Source organism: Patiria miniata, unplaced genomic scaffold (assembly GCF_015706575.1).
Source record: "Patiria miniata isolate m_02_andy unplaced genomic scaffold, ASM1570657v1 HiC_scaffold_2, whole genome shotgun sequence".
NCBI classification, from domain to species: Eukaryota; Metazoa; Echinodermata; class Asteroidea; order Valvatida; family Asterinidae; genus Patiria; species Patiria miniata.
The window spans coordinates 8,906,127-8,925,813 of record NW_024037058.1 but is presented as its reverse complement, the minus strand read 5'-3'; the positions used below and the strand labels follow the sequence as shown (position 1 = coordinate 8,925,813).

General features: G+C 43.2%; 1 protein-coding gene across 4 annotated transcripts in view; it reads right to left on the bottom strand.

Annotated features, from left to right (window-relative positions):
• The window catches only part of LOC119726307 (ATP-binding cassette sub-family C member 9-like), a 42,587-nt gene extending 29,905 nt beyond the window's left edge, over nucleotides 1-12,682 (bottom strand). The window contains exons 1-8 of one of the 4 annotated variants that reach the window (XM_038197960.1): nucleotides 12,323-12,682; nucleotides 10,129-10,825; nucleotides 9,159-9,437; nucleotides 6,215-6,400; nucleotides 5,883-6,038; nucleotides 3,620-3,775; nucleotides 2,173-2,307; nucleotides 894-1,056 (exon numbers count right to left, since the gene is read on the bottom strand). In XM_038197960.1, coding sequence (XP_038053888.1) covers nucleotides 894-1,056; nucleotides 2,173-2,307; nucleotides 3,620-3,775; nucleotides 5,883-6,038; nucleotides 6,215-6,400; nucleotides 9,159-9,437; nucleotides 10,129-10,806 — 1,753 coding nt within the window. In that variant the 5' untranslated portion in view covers nucleotides 10,807-10,825; nucleotides 12,323-12,682. Of the gene's footprint in view, nucleotides 1-893; nucleotides 1,057-2,111; nucleotides 2,150-2,172; nucleotides 2,308-3,619; nucleotides 3,776-5,882; nucleotides 6,039-6,214; nucleotides 6,401-9,158; nucleotides 9,438-10,128; nucleotides 10,826-12,322 lie in introns of those variants that run through there. The other 3 variants (XM_038197962.1, XM_038197961.1, XM_038197963.1) reach the window with 3 other exon arrangements.
• Between the last annotated feature and the right edge of the window lie 7,005 nt (nucleotides 12,683-19,687).

The window sequence follows — 19,687 nt, the reverse complement described above, 5'->3', positions numbered from 1 at the left end:
CACAATGAAACTTCAATTGTTGACGTCATGAAAGTTGCTTCGCTGTTGCTTTCACTTCTGCGTGAGGTATATTATCCAGCCTTGACTTGTAATGGACTTGAGATGAACCTGTGATTGACTTGTGATTGACTTGTGATTGACTTGTGATTGACTTGTGATTGACTTGTGATTGACTTGTGATTGACTTGTGATTGACTTGTGATTGACTTGTGATTGACTTGTGATTGACTTGTGATTGACTTGTGATTGACTTGTGATTGACTTGTGATTGACTTGTGATTGACTTGTGATTGACTTGTGATTGACTTGTGATTGACTTGTGATTGACTTGTGATTGACTTGTGATTGACTTGTGATTGACTTGTGATTGACTTGTGATTGACTTGTGATTGACTTGTGATTGACTTGTGATTGACTTGTGATTGACTTGTGATTGACTTGTGATTGACTTGTGATTGACTTGTGATTGACTTGTGATTGACTTGTGATTGACTTGTGATTGACTTGTGATTGACTTGTGATTGACTTGTGATTGACTTGTGATTGACTTGTGATTGACTTGTGATTGACTTGTGATTGACTTGTGATAGACTTGTGATAGACTTGTGATAGACTTGTGATTGACTTGTGATTGACTTGTGATTGACTTGTGATTGACTTGTGATTGACTTGTGATTGACTTGTGATTGACTTGTGATTGACTTGTGATTGACTTGTGATTGACTTGTGATTGACTTGTGATTGACTTGTGATGGACTTGTGATGGACTTGTGATGGACTTGTGATTGTGACTTGTGATTGTGACTTGTGAGGGCCTTGTGATGGACTTGTCCGGACTTGTCATAAATTCTAATCAGTTTCAGTGAAATCAATCATGCTCATTGTACTGATACCTGAAGTTGCCAGCAGGATGTTGATCTTGAGTATTTCCCACAATTCCTTGGACCTGACCTTCTTGATGGATTTGCAGTGGAGTTTCTCCCAGCCATACAGCTTCAGCAGTTTGATTCCTTGGAACATCTCATTGCATTTCTTGAGACGCTCATCCGAGAACAGCTGCATCAGAAAATAACTCAAGTAATCAGTTCCATTTTTTCTTTTCTTACCGTTGCATATTTGGTGCAACAGGTGCTTCAGGCTGGAGTATGAAATCCATGCATGAACGGTATGGATGGCCCTTTAATGTGACCATCATATAACAGCTCTATGTGCAGGACGTACTGCCTTTGCATACTGTTTAGCGCATATGAAACATGTTGCGCATGATTAATGTTAATCGGAGTGTGCACAAACGGCAGTAATGGCGCTGCATGCACAAACTGCAATGCCATACAATGGAAAATTGCAGAATAACCCAAACCAGACTACGCCAATGGCACTCTTAACAAATTTTCCTCACTCCACTCAATCATTGTAATGATTTGCTCTCGCTCTAAACGCTGCTTCAGCCTTGACAAGCTTTTCAAATTCGCCACAACAGTATAGCATATGGCATTTCATAGAACCATTCGGCTCGGCAAATGTGAGTTTGGCACGATACAGGGCGAGTAAAAAAAAATGAAACCCAAGTGTCGGGACCATTGTTTTAGTGAAGTTCTGCATATAGCACTTTCAAAATCTAGGATATGAAAGCCCAATTCATAAGCTTTCTTTTAATGCTAGAATCATTCAAATCACTCATGTACTTTTCAAGTTACAGAGTTTTAAACACAACCACCCTTTTAAAGTTCTGTCCACGGATCACAAAAAAGGTGTGCCTTCTTTCAGCAAAATGAAAACAATTCACGCACATCCTTATGTGACTCGTGGGCCGTGGTACAGGTTCCAATCCTGACGGGGAACATGGTGCTTGTGTGCTTGGGCAAGGCGACTGGGCAAGGCACTTTACTACGATTGCTTCTCTCCACCCAGGTGTAGTAAATGGGTACCTGGTAGGAAGAAATTCCTTCAATGCTTGAGCGTCGTAATGGCAGTCGTGCTAAAGCCAGGGTAATAATAAGAGTGCCACGAGCGTCACTTCGTGACGAACATGAGCGCTATACAAGACGCCATTACCATTATTATTATTATCATCAAGCTATGTCCGAGCTCAGAATGGTTTTAAATCTTACCACGACTCTTTTCTGGATATGTGCAGTCAAGCAGGCTATCTCGAATGGGTTTAAATCTTACCATGACTCTTTTCTGCATATGTGCAGTCAAGCAGGCTATCTTGAGGTGAACAAAGAGCGTGACAGCCATGAGAACTATACACAACAGGGCTGAGGCGCCTAGCTCCATGAAGAGTAGTGTCATAGTTAGGATTCCCTGCAAGAAATGCACGCAATATCATACAGGGTGAGTAAAAAAACGAAACCCAAATGTCAGGACCATTGTTTTAGTGAATTTCTGCATGTAGCACTTTCAAAATCTAAGGTATGAAAGCCCAATTCATAAGCTTTCTTTTAGTACAAGAATCGTTCAATTCACTTATGTACTTTTCAAGTTACAGAGCTTTAAACACAACAACTGTTTTAAGGTTCCGTCCACGGATCACAATAAAGTTCAGTGTTTTTTCAGCAAATCGAAAACAAATCACATAAGGTTGTGGGTGAATTGTTTTCGTTTTGCTGAAAGAACACACACCTTTTTTGTGATCCATGGACAGAGCTTTAAAATGGTGGTTTTGTTTAAAACTCCGTAACTTAAAAAGTACATGAGTGATTTGAATGATTCTTGTACAAAAAGAAAGCTTATGAATTGGGCTTTCGTACCCCAGAGTTTGAAAGTGCTGCATGCAGAACTTCACTAAAACAATGGTCCCGACATTTGGGTTTCGTTTTTTTTACTCACCCTGTAGAGAAACTGCATACGGCAAATAAAGTTGCACTAGAAATTTTCATATCTATTTTCTAACTTATGTAGTGTTGCAGCTGAATCAAACTGAAATTCATCTAACATTGCACTCGAATCTGAACCGAACAGAACTGAAACTGAACTGTTGAGTTTGGTAACACGATTTTTAGCGCCGCATGTATATTAACCCTTACCTTCCCAAATCCTCCAAAAGCCTCTTTGAAAAATTGAGGATTTTGGAGGATTGAGGCTATATGGCAAAAAATGTGTAGCTGATTTTTGGAGGATGCTGTGTGTCAAGGTCTTAGGCCAGACCTTGTGATGTTAATGTTCAGCCGTGCATAAATGTAGGCCTAATTATTATTGAAATCCTCCGCATGTACTGCTCCAGGAGGTCACTGGCTCTGCCTCGACACATAGTGACAGTGATTGCTGGAGGATTTTGCAGGATTATGAGGCAGTGGTCACCCCTCCAAGGGCCAAATTCAAGAAGTAATGGATTATTTTGGAGAATTGAGGCTGTATGCAATTTTACATGGAGGCAGTTGGAAGATTTTGCAGGAATTAGGTTGCATCCTAGGAAAACATGCATAGGGAGTTAGGGTTACAGTGAGGGTTTGCTTTCAGCACTAATTTTTTTGTATCACTTACAGTCTCTATTCATGAGGCCTAGCAAGACCATTCGGATAGACTCCGACATCTTTGCAGAAAAACAAACAAAAACAGACAACAATAAGTTTTCGAGTCGAAGTATCAGCTCTTACAAAAAAATCATTAAACTTACTAGTGTAGGCATGATCCATGCCTGGTGCATTGATAGGAAGAAGTTAAAGATATTATCAGCGTCGGTTGACATATGATTGGTAATCCGACCGACATTCAGCGAGCCTTTGCCTTGGCAGAATGTCCTCAAACGCAGGGATTTCTCGTACACAACAGTCTGTTGAAATATAACAAAAACTGTTAGAACAGGTTCTGTGTGTGACAAACCAAAAATGAAAGAAATTTTACCAAAACCTTCTAAATCCTTATGGCTGTGCAGGAATCAACTAATGGTACGCTGTTTTAAACTTTCAAGTGGGATCCAGCCTTCCTCTTGCTGCCAAAGTGTGATGGCACCTAGTTCCAACCCAGGTCATACTCCCTTCCTCAACAATGTTTCACGTGCATTTCAAAACGGCAAATTTTACGTACATTTAACAGTTTCTTAACACACAATCACAGAGAGTAAATCCTCTATTTAGAAGAACATTTGTACCTGAACCAGAAGATTGTCACCATACCAGTTAAAACCACAGTTGTGGTTATATTTGCTTCCCAGAGGAGATTGAAGCCAATTGTAAACTAGATTTTGAAAGTGCTACATGCAGAACTTCAATAAAACAATAGTCCCAACATTTGGGTTTCGTTTTTTTTTTACTCACCCTGTAAACCACAAAGGGAAACTGACTGTGTGCAATGTTATAATCTGTTTTAATTGTCCAACAAAGAACTCAACTGGAGTCAGGTTTTTGGATCCGATGCTCTACCAAGTAACTCAAGGGGGAGGGGGGGGGCAGGGCCGGGCATGTGACCCCAACCCGAGTTCCATGGCCCCCTCGGTGCCCCTATTTAAAATCCGGAACAACAAAAACACAATAAATCAGCTGCCTTCAGTGTCCCCCTTGAAAAAAGGGTGTACCCCCAGGTGTCCCCTAGAAGTTTACCCTAATGTTATGATGCTTGTAGGTGGTTCCCCGATTGTTAATGTCTTTGTTCAAGGGGCGCCAGCTCAGCAGCCATTCGCTCTTTTTCACGCTCCGCCATAGGCATGCAGAGCCTCAATCTGGCAACTTTACACAATGGAAATAGCCGGTAATTAGTGATCTGAACCCCGACATGGGAAACACTGAACCGGCTATATTTATTGTGTAAAGTTGCCAGATCGAGGCTGTGCATGCCTATGGCGTAAGCGTGAATAAAAACCACAAAGACTTTTGCACAGGGCTGGACGGTTCAGTTTGAACGCCAATCCAGAGGTCACAGGTTCAACCCTTCTCTGGTCAGTATCTTTGTTCAACTTTGAAACAAAGGATGCAGGATCTTGGTGACTTGAGCATGGTTAGGTTTAATTATGCACCTCAAGTAGTGATGAGGTCAATAGGCCATGTTACAATTGGAAGTGGTCTTTGCCTCACCTTGGGAAGTCGTCTAATACCTCGAGGAGCTAATATCAACTATCAACCCTCAAACTATGTTTCATTTGTATACTTTGAGCGACCGGGGCACATTGAAGATATGGTAACATTTTCTTGGTAACATTGGAAATAATAAGTTTATATAAGAAATTTAGCAACCTTACTTCATTCTAAATTTGTCGGATGTAAAAAAAAGTATTTTTGATTTACAGCAACGTATAACATAACATCAAAAGCTAGGAATTCATATATGTACCCCAAAAATGGCATTAACAGAGACCCCCCCCCCCTGATTTACTCAAATATATAGGGTGAGTAAACAAAAAAAATGAAACCCAAATATTGGGACTATTGCTTTAGTAAAGTTCTGCATGTAGCACTTTCAAAATCTAGGACATGAAGGCCAAATTCATAATCTTTCTTTTAGTACAAGAATTATTCAAATCACTTATGTACTTTTCAAGTTACAGAATTTTAAACACAATCACCGTTTTAAAGTTCTGTCCACGGATCACAAAAAAAGGTGTGCGTTCTTTCAGCAAAACAAAACAATTCACACACATACCTATGTGATTTGTTTTCGTTTTGCTGAAAGAACACTGAACTTTTTTGTGATCCGTGGACAGAACCTTAAAACAGTTGTTGTGTTTACAATTCAGTAACTTGAAAAGTACATGCGTGATTTGAATGATTCTTGTACTAAAAGAAAGCTTATGAATTGGGCTTTCCTTTCCTAGATTTTGAAAGTGCTACATGCAGAACTTCACTAAAACAATGGTCCCAACATTTGGATTTCGGTTTTCTTTACTCACCCTGTATATCGCCTATTGATGTATCCCACTTGGTAAGTTTGTTAATTGTGCCCATTACCTGAATGGAACTGTATGCATGCTGGGACAGCAGAACCATCCAGTGCCTGTATGTTGCCATGCACAGTGAGCGGATCACAGTGCCAATGAACATCAGGCCAACCAGAACGAAACCATTGGAGAAGAATTCCTGGACAGTGAGAACATGGGGCTCTTCCTGCCATTTGAGGATGATAATAAAAAAAAATTAAAAATGAGCTTTTTTAACTTCTGAGAATGGGGAACGCAAACTTTAAAGTTATGTCACAAATAAAAAAATCCACAACTAATGTAGTCAACTAATCGTCTTCAATCAACCTTGCATATTGGTGTACAGTTAGATGAAGTGCTCACTTTTTGTCGCTTCTCGGTCTCTTTCTCGGTGATAAACAGAACGATTCCGCTGATGCAGAGAGGATTGATGAAGCGAGCAATCTCAGCTACCAAGCGAAGGCCTCCCGTGGTCACAATGTCCCACCAGTAGGCTCGCATGCACACGCGCCATAGCTGCAGGGCTCTGCCTCTATGGGCTGCTCGTCTCTATAATAAGGGTTATGATCAGAGAAAAGCCAATTGCAAACCAGTCATTGGTAATGTGTTAAACAAAATGCTGCTATATTATTAGTTATCCCATGAGCGCAAGTGGAACACGGAATAATGTAGTGTGTCTGTGTCCCACTTTGGCCACGTGGTATATGGGACACAGACGCACTACATTTTCCGTGTCCCACGAGCGGGAGCGTGATAACGAATTCATCTTTAAGCAAACTTGACGCGCAGTAAAGTTGGACCATTGCTTTACATGAACCTCTAGCGATATGGGGCATGCAGCTAGAATGTCGCTCGCATCTTGAAAAAGCGCAATACGCAGGGTGTGATATGGACCATGTGATACAGCCTCTTATCACACTGTTGTTGCCATGGATCGACCAATCAGGATCGTGGATACAAGTTTGCTTGAAGATAATGTGCTTTACAGCACTTGCAATACGTCTGTAGAAGTGGTCTGCATCTGCATCAATACTGCTCAACACTCCTTGTTGCGTTGCAGTTGGAGTAAACTGAGCAGGGTTGTGAGTGCGCATGGATGGTTCTAGTTTCTTAAGTGCTTGTACAGTTGTTGCTTGAAGGGTAGTTTGTCAGAGATCGATGTAATATTCACAGGCAATTGGTTCCACTCGGTTACAGTCCTTGGGAAAAAAAGGAGTATTTATAACATGGTTACGGAGTATTAAAAGGAATATTTATAACGTATGGTTACGTCATACGCCGCCGATGTCACGCGTTGACCAGGGAAATACGTCCAAATTAACACATATGACCTTAATTACGTAGCGATAGCCATGGTGCCCGCTTTTTCATAAACTTTTCATCCGTCAGAAAATAAAATAAATGGCATTCCCCACGTTCTCAGTGATGATTACAGTCAGCTACAAAGCAATGTCCCATTCTTTTAGACTTATTAACTCTTAATTCCAGAAAATTTTCAGATCAATTTGAAAAAGTTTACCCAAATTGCCGGTGCAAATCCTAAGGTAAAAATGGCAGAGAAGCCATTGTTTGGACCAATCACTATGGGAGATGACCCCACGTGATGTCATACTTCTATGGCATATTAAAATGTACATTATTGTAGGCTGTGTCAGAGACAATTAATGCAGTAAAATTCTAAGGGGTATTTTCTATTTGCACAACTGTCAGCACGAATATTAGAGAGAGCCAATCTTGAGTGAAAAATGATCTCATCGAAAACAACGTTGTCAAAATGGCAGCACCAAGTGTCATAAGTGTCATTTTGAGGGCAGGCAATTCTTAATGTCTCAAAAATTACATGTCACTGGAAGCAAAATTTCACTTGTGCTATCAATTTTTGGGGAACGTAAAAAAGGGCAACTTTCAGGCCCCAACAGAAGCATGAATTTCACTGCTTGCAAGTTGGTTACATAACACCAAATCACTCGGGGAGATTGTTTACCTTAGTTACTGAAATGACGACAAGGTTGCTGGAAAAAAGTTAGTCCCACTAAGGCCACAAAAAAAGTCTCCGGTTTCTGGTATGCGCGCTCGTCGCCGTAGCCATGCGCGTCGGCAAAATGAATTTTTTTTTTTTTCAATAAAAGATGATGTCTCAAAACCGCCAAACTCACTGGTTTGACTGGAATCCTGCTGCTGCACAATATTAACGTGTTTTTAGATGGGGTTATGATCGAGAATAAGCTTTATGTGGCCTCTTTGGAGACCAGAGCCTGGACTCCATATATTTACACTAAGTTTAGTCGGGCATTATTTGCAGTCATCAGCCGACATTTGAAGCAAAAAAAAACAGGTAAAAAAAAAAAAAAAAGCCGCGTCGCCGCACCACTTTTTGGGCAAGCTCAATACCAGAAATCGGAGACTTTTTTTTTGGCCTAAGGTGAAGACAGTATGCAATTTAGTGGAATGCATCACTGATCAGAATTGCATCACTGATCAGAATTTCTATGTGTAACGTTACCGTCACAAATAAGGCAATGAAAAATTATCTACATTTCTGAGTTTTCTTGAGGATGTGCACCGTAGCTGGTACTGTGCCTTCCTCCCTCACCCCCCCCCCCCCTAACCCAATGCCCGGCGCTGACGACAGTAGCTAGCACAAGCCGTTTTGCGGATACCGTCATCTTGCTTGAAATCGTGAGTGCGCAATGGTTCGGGGGAGGGGACAATGTGACCTGCACTGAAAATCCGCAGCATAAAAGGCATAGGGAGGTCAGACCTGTTCTGAAAAATCTCTCTTTTTCTGCAAAAAGAACACAATTTCGGGTGCAGAGTTTTAAACACTGATAAATTGGACATTGATTCACGTGACCACGCACGTTGCAAAAAAATTGGTATCATACTTGCCATCCGGACACTCATGTCCGGATCGTAAGTGCGATACCAAATTTTCTGCAACCTTCGTTACATGATCACCTGACTACTTTTTCGCGATACATTTTCCATTTTCGAGCTTGGCCCCGTTGCATGTGATATTTTTTAAATATTTCTTTTCACCCATGGACAGCTCAATGTCCCATTTATCAGTTTTTCAAAACTCTGTATCAGAAATTGTGTTTTTCACTGAAAAAAGAGAGAGATTTTTCAGAACAGGTATGACCTCCCCATGCCTTTTACGAAGCGGATTTTAAGTGGGGGTCACATGTGCCAGCGAGCTCGCCCCCAGGCATTGTGCAATCACGATTTCAAGCAAGATAACGGTATCCGCGAAATCTTATGAGTCCAACACACATTAATAGTGAAACTATTAACAGTAATAACTCACTCTTTCTTCCTCAAGCACTTTGGTGAATCTCTCGTGGTTGAATCGCGCTCCGTGAATCTCCGGGAGGGATCCCAGATCTTTCATTTCCAGGGGGCGTTGGAAACCCTTCTTCAGGAGGGGCCCCAACCAGGAGAAGGTGATGCGAGACAGCATGCTGCAATGCTCGTCTAGGAAAAACATCTCAGGGTCTTTAAGGTCGGATGGCAGAGCCGAACCTGCCACACTTGCATCCTTCTCTGAAATTTTCGAGTCTCTTCTTAGCGACTTGCAGAAAAGAATCTGTGGTTTTTAAAAAGCGAAGGAGTAAATGCATTTTCAAAATACATTTTCTTCAAATTACATTTTCTTCAAATTACATTTTGTTAAAATTACATTTTGTTAAATTACTTGTGGATTTGTAGATTCGCAAATCTACCACACAATATTTTCAATACTGCCTGGTTCCTCTTAATTTAAAACCCTAAACGTGCTCAATCCAACAGGATCAAACTGTTTTACATACCTGCTGGGTCCTGTTGCATTGAGCAGTAAACCCCTTGTATGTATTCCTGTTAAATCTGTTGGATTCGGCAGGCAACTAAAAACATTCAGGGTCGGATTTTGTCAGGCACTGGTACATAACGCCAACTTGGACTCTGTTGGATCCAGCAGCAAACAGAAAAACAAGGCACAGTTGGATTCTCTTGGATTGAGCATGCCAGTCATTTCACATTTTCAGGAACCCAACAACTTGGCAAGTTGGGTTGCCTGGGACTGTACGTGTTGGATTGAGCAGGAGACTCATGAGTTCAGTTAACCGTCGGACTCTGCTGGATTTAGCAGGGTACTCCTGGGGAACTACTAGCTAGGAGGTTAGGGTTTTAATCACGAAGACAAGCAAGCCAGAGGGCGAGAATCTGAATAAGTTTGTTAGTAGTGCCATATACTTTGAGGGAGGTTTTCTTGGGTACTTTAGGTAATCACAACTTACCTTCAACCTTATTACATTGACTTCATTCAGGAAAAGGAGAGCGTGTAGTGATGCGGTGATGACAGTCATATCAAAGGTTACAATTGTCAACCTGGCTATCTGGAGATATGCAAGGTGTACCAGGCGGAGCGAGTTGACGGCTAGCGACACCAACCAGTAGAAGAACAGCAGCCAGGCCATCTGAGGCCGTTGCCAGACTTCCATTTGTTGATTGTAGACGATTGACAAGACGGTAGCTAGTATCGCGCAGGCATCCGGAAGGTACAAATGAGGCTGAGGACTCGGTCTCGTTGAACTGCCATGGAATGTGATTTCAGTTAAGACGCCCTCCACCACACTGCCTATCAATGCACCGACAAGGATAAATGTGAAAACCCATCGCCAGTCGTGGCCGGGGAACTTCAGGAGGTATCTGGCCTTACCGATCCCCTTGAGACTGGCACAACAGCGTGTGCCAATCAGGACTACGGGAAAGATGATTATCGCGAGAGCATGGGGGACGGCTTTCAGAGTGTTAATGAGACAGGTGTTCAGGAGAAGCTTCTGAAAGATGTCTGAGAATTGGTCAGGGTTTGCCTGGAGCCCGTCACGTACAATGTCAGGCTTGGTCGCATTGGCACCACACATCCAGTCAAGGAACGTCTCCTGGAAATCGGCCAATGAGTCTAATGATAACATTCTGTATACTTCTCAGTTCCTGCAACGTTTTAAAGAGAAAGAAAATATGGCATGCACTCAATGAAGACTAAGGGTCACAGGAGAAATGTGAAGGTAATATTTAGAGTCATGATCATACAAATTTTACACTGAATGGGTTTATCTGTTATTATTTGGTTGATGAAAAATATAGGAGTAACATACAAAATTGCTGATATTCATAGACATGAAATTTGAAATTTAATATGACCATAATCAGGATTACAGCACAAGCCGATTGAAGGGGGGGGGGGGGGCAGGAAAGAACAGCTCCCCTCCCCCCCCCCCAACAAAAATAAGCTGTTTCTTTTTCTTTTTTTCACCCTCTACAGTAGACCTATAATTTAGCCATACACGGCAGATGAGAGGTTTTAAATCAAAGCTACCAATCCCCTTTTCCTGTATTGATTTGTGAAAAATGTCACCATTAGATAAGGTGAAGGGGAAAAGAGCACAGCCAGCTGGCCAGTTGGCCCCCAAAAATTTGGTTCTGGATCCACCCTTGACATATAGTGATTAAGACGTACAGTCTTTGCTTCATTGAAAGCTAGGCTTGATATTGGTAGAATGCAGTATCCTCAAGCCAGGCCTTATGCAGAAGAAAAAGTCTCTACGTGGCCATCATGATCCACTCCCGGGAGTGGTAAATATTTTGTTAGTAGGCCTATTTCTTACAAATTCTGGCACTATTTCCAGTGGCGCACCCAGAATTTGGTTTTTGGGGGGGGCGGGGGCTCAATTTGTTTTTCAAAAAATGTTGCCCAAAATTTTTGGCCGCAGAAAAAAATTGGATTTTTTTTTTTATTTTTTTTTTGGTGGCGGGGGGACTATTTTGACGTTGGTGGCGCCACTTACACCCCTATTATACTACTCGAAAATAGGGCACATACATATCACCAAGGTCAAATCGTGGGAAAATTACCTAAAAAAAAAAATGACAACCTCCTGGGGGGGCCCCCCCCCCCCCCGGGTGCGCTACTGACTATTTCTACACATTTCTCCATAGTCAGCTACCAGATAATAAATGACAAGGAATGAAGAGGTTGGTCTTTTCAAACAGTTGGATCATGGTTAGACTACCAGTCTAGTCTTTAGCCTCATTTGGAAATCATTTGACTTCCCTCTCATGTGCAAAATATTGAGAAAAAGTCTCCATTATTCTAAAAATTGAATTGGGTCTTCAAACTTGGTTGGTCGTGAAAGTATCTTGTCTTTCCCTCATGAACATTTTTAGAGAATTTTGTCAGCCAAAGAGTGAGTACAGTTGGCCTGATTTTGTTTTGCGTGTTTTCCAGCACTATCGACATGATCGAGGTCACATACCACTCCTGCAGATCCTGTAGGGCCTATAAAAACAGAATGGGACCAGCATTGAGGAAGGAATAGACCCAGCTACCGATTCTTAATTTCTTAACTTCAATTTGATTATGAAAGAGACTTAAATTTAAATAATTTTCAAAGCAGGACACAAAGGCATTTGCTGGTTCTACCATCTCACCTTCTGTAAAATACCTGTGTAGGAACTACCAGCACGTCGCCCAAGGTCCCGACCGGGGCCGGCGCGGACTACGCTCCGACTAGTAGTCCAACTGCAGCTGTCCCGTTCGTCCGGGTCAGTAGATACACTCGATAATGGAGGAAGGAAATGGCATCTCGCTCGATTTCATTTGGGGGAAAAAAACTCGAGGTTGATGTGCACACAACTTCTCTAAATAGTATGGTGAGAACTTCAACATACTTGGCATACATTTTGTATACCCCTGAACGATTGTTATGTAACCAAGAATCCCGAACTGTCTTCAAACTCAGCAGCATCAATCATAGAGCACGATATCGACGATTGACCAATTTGGATCATTACCGCCGATGAGGGCCCTGGGGTGGCGCACCACGTGGTTACACGTTTACGTGGCCACGTGGTTTAGTGCCCCCCCCCCCCCCCCCCCCCCCCCCCACAACATAGCGCACGTCACAGACTGTAGTAGCTGTGCATCGGGTTTGGTTGACCCAGGCCAAACAGACACGAAACATAATATACACCGCGTGAATTTCTTAACATTTGTTCGGTTAAGGCCTATATATTTTGGTTTATTTCGGGGTTTTCGTGAAGATGGACCCGCCCCGCCCCGCCCCGCCCCGCGACCGCCCCGGGGCCGCCCCGACCCGAAAATCGCAAACGCAAAACCGAAAACGACCCGACCTGACTGAAATAATGGAAAAACCGACCCGACCGGACACCGAAGTCGGTTTTCGGTTAGCCTTGACCAAGGCTATCAGCTTGTTCCCATACGAGCTTGTTCCCTCTACCGCACACCGCGCGCGCCGCGACACAATCACTAGTTGTACTATACCGTTAGCCTCAACGACCCTTGCGTGTGCTTTGTGTGCATGTACGTACGCCCCACACACACTTCCGCAAACAGCCGTACAATAAGTCGAAACGGAAGATAGCCTTGACGCAACCGTGGCGAATTCCTTATGTATTTCTTTATAGTTTCGACCGAAATCGGCCGAAAATTTCTGATGCGCATATATTACACGATATCCAATCAAAGCCCGTAAACTTTGACCCGCGACATACATATTCATGACCCACAAATTACTGTATACACAACGTACATGTATGTTCACTCAAACCATGGTATGTCCAGGCTAGGCGGCATGGAGGAATAAGAACACTTATTCCTCCATGGTCCAGGTATTTCAATCCCATTTTAAACCATTTCTCCAGTTTTATTACAAACAAATGAAATATGCCTCTATATGAGTGAACAATTGTTCAAAATGATACTATTTCCAATGTATTGCGAATTGGACAGTTCAAGACAGTCCGCCGACGTTTTGTCGGTGCAACAGCGTACACATCACGCCGCTACCTGCCCGTGCTATTCTGACAGCGAATGTAGGGAACAGGTCAACTCGGACCCAAGTCAAATCATACCCATTTTATCGAATGCAGGTTAACTCGTATCTATAAGCACCCGTATGAATTAACTGCGAGAAACGAGCTATTGACTTTGGGATGGAAATAAACGAAACTGTCAGGTACATGGTGAAAAAAAAACTCTCCCTGAATTCGTACCATGTGTAAATTACATCTCATACGTACGACACATGTATTTTAACGCGTACGTATGAATCCTATATCGTACCTACGACATACGTACGAGATGTAAGTCGTAGATGTAAATCGCACGAGATACAAGTCGTTCTCACAAGATATGTTGTATGTACGACATAATCGACAAACAAGTCGAACATACGAGTTACAATTCATATTTTGTACACACGAGATATTAAGTCGTACTTATATACGACTTTGTCGTATGTGACATATATCGTACCCTGTCGAATCGACTTATGCACGACATATATGTCGTACCGGCACCTGTCGACATTATGTCATATGTTTGATATGTCATACCCTGTCGACATATACGTCGTACCCTGTCGATGATATTAGTCGTACCTTGTCGAAATATGTCGTACCCTGTCGATATATAGTCGTACATACGACATATAACTTATAAGTTGTTCATACAAGTTAAAATCAGTCTTACAGAATAAGTTTGCTGAAGGAAAGATATTTTTTCCCATATCCCCTTGACAGCTTAGAAGAAATACCCCCCACCCCCCAAAAAAAAAGTCAGCGGTAGATATACTCAAAAGTGTGAGCGCTTTTTTTGCCGCTGAACGTGAAAGCGCAGCGTGTCTTACTGCATGGCGCCAGCCGGGCCGGTGCCTACAGTGGACGGCCCCAACGTGGCCTCTGTGCATGGTGACATGTTTTTGCCGGCGTGCGGTTTTGTACCGTTTACCGTTTTTTTGAAGGTGTAATTTTTCATCCTTTTCATTTCATTTTCGACCCAAACTATGTGTAACTTTATAAATATTATTCTACTATTATTTAAGATTTTAAGGGGGTGTTTTACAATAATTATTGTTACCACAGGCCATCTGGTTTATAAACCTTTGGTCGTATTATGCAATACAATAAATATTCATTTTTTTGTCAGCCGTTATCCAATGAGAGAAGACTATTTACCATAGCGCGTACTAATTATCATATTCAGCATACACGGTTGCGTCAAGGCTATCTTCCGCCTCCACTTACTGTACGGCTGTTTGCGGAAGTGTGTGTGGGGCGTACGTACATGCACACAAAGCACACGCAAGGGTCGTTGGGGCTAACGGTATAGTACAACATTGTGTCGCGTTGTGCGGTAGCGGGAACAAGCTCATATGGGAACAAGCTGATAGCCTTGGTCAAGGCTAGTTTTCGGTCGGCACAACATTACGTCTGAGTTGGTCGCGCGTTTCATCGTGACGGAAAGTGGTGGGAATATGGGATGACCAAAATCCAAAAATTGTCCGGCGCCCGTGGAAATTCGAAAAGCGGGGTGGAGGGGGGGGCGCTGACACCACATTACACTAGGCCAAAAAAAAACGTCTCCGGTTTCTGGTATGCGCGCGCGTCGCCGTAGCCATGCGCGTCGGCAAAATGAAAAAAGTTTTTTTTTCAATGAAAGATGATGTCTCAAAACCGCCAAACTCACTGGTTTGACTGGAATCCTGCTGCTGCACAATTTTAACGTGTTTTTAGATTGGGTTATGGTCGAGAATAAGCTTTATGTGGCCTCTCTGGACTCCCATATATTTGCACTAAGTTTAGTCGGGCACCATTTGCAGTCATCAGCCGACATTTCAAGCAAAAAAATCATGTAAAAAAAAAAAAAAGCCGCGTCGCCGCACCACTTTTTGGGCAAGCTCCATACCAGAAACCAGCGACTTTTTTTTTTTGGCCCTATATAGGGGCGCTCTTCAGGATATAGATGTATATTAATATGTAGACCTATATCAAATAGGCGCATTTTAAAAGCTTTTGTTCTTCGTTTCACCACTTTTCAGTGCTATTGAATTCATTTTGGTCATTGGGATGTTGCCAAATTACCTCTAATTCAACATTTTTTTCCTCGTCACTAAAAAAGTGGGGGATATCCCCCCCCCCCCCTCGTCAAAAAGTGGGGGATACATACCCCAATCCCCGGCCTCCAGGGCCGCCCCTGGGGAAGGGCCACTATTCACAACAAAATTTCCGTAAAATTCCAGGGTCCGACTGCTCAGCCAAATCCTGCAAAATATCAATCAATTGCTCATACTGAAAAATAATCAAGGCGACGGATTCCGGTAATTTTTTAATTTCAACATTTCAAAGATTTATACCCCGATGGATAGACCCCATTATGTGTAAATTAAGAGTAAACTTAAACGGGCTCATCACAGCATGCAATACAGGGGACGGCATGCATGATGACTCAATAAGAACACATTATACATTTTAAGGAAACACATAATTCGCTAAATAATAATGCATACAATAACAGAATATTACTGAATACCAATGTTACTTTTCAATGTAGCAATGCGTCACTGTTGACTGGATCCTTCTTGTGTTTGTAGATTGAACCAACAGATCGTCTGACTATTCTGAACAGCGAATTGTAATAAACATTAGCCGAATCGCAACCCTCAAAGGCGACAATTCCGGGCTCGAAATGCACGTATTGGTGCTTGCCGGTCAGCAGTGGCAACTCTCCGGTCAAGTCCGAGTTGTTCTTTTCTTTCATCGCCACATCTTTGCGAACAGTCATTCCAGCTCGGAAAGCTTGACTGCGGGGAGGTACAGTTTCAGACGGTTTCCATGCCATGACTCTCGCCGGACGATTTGCTCTTCTATCCCCACCTGTCCGGATGTCGCTGACACTCTGAGATCGTCGCCTCGTAGTTTTGGTAACACATTTCCCGAGGTTGCCTCCCTGTTCATCATTTGCAAATTTGCGGGCGCTCTTCACGTCTGGTTTGTCGGCTGGGGCCGTAGAAATGGTTGGGAAGGTGGGCACAGTGCTGGGTCTCCCGTAGTCCACTGATGCCGATCGGTCGAGTCGTTGGCGGGCTTTGGACATGGTGCCGAGGGAGGCAGCGATGTTCCTTCTCGATGCCTCCATGAAGGAAACGTGAGACATTTCTTCAGTGAGCTCAATAGGCTTCAGGACCATACCTTCGTCCTTGGTTAATGTAAGGTTTTGTCTGCCTCCTTGCTCAGATTTACTCGTAGCTGCTACGGTTCCAGGGCTATCAACATCCCTGTTCTGTATGAGACTGTCTTTTAGACTATGAGCTTCATTCTCCACAATTGTCGACATGCTGTTTTTCCTTGGCGTTACATTATTGCATGGGGTGCCTTCAATGCATCGCTCGATTTGTTGACTGTCTTGCAAAGCATCGTCCGATTTTGGCGAGATATGCAAAGGAACAGTAGTCGATGGACTATCGAGAGCATTACCAACGTCAAAGTTTGCTGGTTGGATCGGAGCAGAAGGGGATACGACGTCATCATGACGTCTTGCAGTCGAAGTTACTGACGGTTCCCGAGTTGCACTGTCGGCTAGGTTCCGGGGAGATTTAGCGTCCAGCCTATCCTTGCTCATGATCCTCTCATCATGAGCACTCATAGGTTTGTGAGTCACAATGGTTGGGTAGTAGACAGTTTTAGGAGTAGTTTGACCAGTGAACGCAGAGTTGCTCAGGCGAGGGTTTTCTGAAGATTTTCTATCTTTCCAGGAACGGCTCCGCCTTTCATCAGCTTTAAGTCTCGGTGCGGCACTGAAGCTTGTCCGTAGCACTTTGAAATCAGTATTGCACTCTTTTCCCTGGAAAGTGTCATCCGTAGTGACATCAGTCTTTGTCTTGAAACCCCGAGGAATAGATATCACATTAGTTTCGGTACCATTAGGAAGGTGATCTTTGACGTTAAAATTTACTCCCTGGATGCCGTCACTCAGGACACGATCAGTGTTCTGACGAGATTGTACCTGATGAAGAGACTGCATGTTGGCGAGAAAAGTTGACGGACAATTGGAACGAGATTTCAAAATATCAATTTTACATCCACAGGCAACTGCAGGCAATGCTTTATGATAAACCTATATAGGCTGCTTCACTTGTTACCGATAACTGCAACAATCGGCTTGTACCGAAATGCTCGATTTGCATTTTATTATGTCAGTTCATCATCATTCAACAGTTTGCTTTCGATACATCAGCATAATACAGGAGATAGGCCCTAAGGTCCGCGCGAGGATGCCAAAGAATATACGGCCGCTGTCAATCTTAGCGCCCGTCACTGCTAATATTCACGCCGATTGGACTACAACAAAGGCCGTAGATTGACTGAGTTTCCTCCCTAATCTATCTCTTTGGTGTCTCCGTGTCATTCTTCAGTCACTGAAGAGCTTTTAATCGTCTACCTCCTGCTAGTGGCTTCAAGTTTGCCACGATGAACAGGTACATGTGTAGAATCGCAATTAAGTCAATGGTGCATCACCCTCTCCAATCAAGACATCTTTGTTGTTATGCCATGCAGTCAAGTCTGACAAAACCGAATGTCTTCACTAATCCAACCACGCGTCCGAATCTTTCGTGAATCCATTAATCTATGTCTAAAGCTTCTGATGACATCTCCGACGTTTAAATCGAAACAATACTGTTTTCCTTCCCTCGCATTACCAAACAGATAAGGTCGTGCGGCGTAACCAGGGCAAATAACAAATCTGATGTGCCCACCCTGTTTTTCCCCTCCCTCAATCTGGTCCTTACCTTCTCTCCTGAAATCCCTACCGTCAATATTGACTTGCCGCCCCAGCAAGTCTCGCCCGAGCGCTCGGTAAACATCTCGCATGTCTGCGAACTTGTTAAAAAGTTGGATGGAGCGCGAGCAAACATTATGATAGGGTTTTAGCATTACAGGAGCTAGATGGGTACGTGCTCGCCTTAGGGAAACTATTTATAGTCTTCGTCTTGGATGGGTAAAGTTGGATCATACAGCAACGAACGAGTTGCCGAGTTGCACACCCTCAAGGCAAACGGGCGCTATTTTAGAACCTCAAAAGCGAAGCCTTCACCCTAATGGGATTAGTCAATACATCAACCCCTTTCCCCTTCGGTCTCAAAACAAGCAAAACAAAAGTTCAAAGAGCAATGAGACAACTTGCAGGTATGTTCAGATTACATTCTGTGTTGTGTTAATGTCATTAAAAATATTGAGACAATTTCGATTTAAGCATATCACATCTAAATAGGCGTATACAGAAAGTATACACCTTATGCTTCGACACGAATGTCGGACACTTCGCCCCATTTCCACGTCGCCCCATGTCACTTCGCCCCTAACCACTTCGCCCCATCCCCACTTCGCCCCATCCCCATATCGCCCCATCCCCACTTCGCCCCATTCCCACTTCGCCCCACTTCGCCCCATCCCCACTTCGCCCCAGCCGTTACATGTAAAAAGTAAAAAAAAATCTCATCTTTTTTATTGGCTTAAAAACAATTCCAACAGATTCACTAATTGCTAACCAACGGAAAGAATATATATTTGTTTTGGCCTAAAAGATCCAACTTTGTTCCCAACCCGGCTATACCAACCCGTCTCCCACTTATCTGAGAACGACAATACCTTTGACATCCTAATTTCACTCGTGGAGGAACCAATCTACATGGGGCGAAGTGGGGATGGGGCGAAGTGGGGATGGGGCGAAGTGGGGATGGGGCGAAGCGGGGATGGGGCGAAGTGGGGATGGGGCGAAGCGGGGATGGGGCGATGTGGGGTTGGGGCGAAGTGGGGATGGGGCGAAGTGGGGATGGGGCGAAGTGACATGGGGCGACGTGGAAATGGGGCGAAGCGTCCGACAACGCTCTTTCAGTAAAGAACAAGGGTATTCAAATTTATAAAATGCATACAGACATTTTTAGGCATTTTTCATTTATTAGATGTTTTCATGTCTATGCTACCAGCTTATACCTG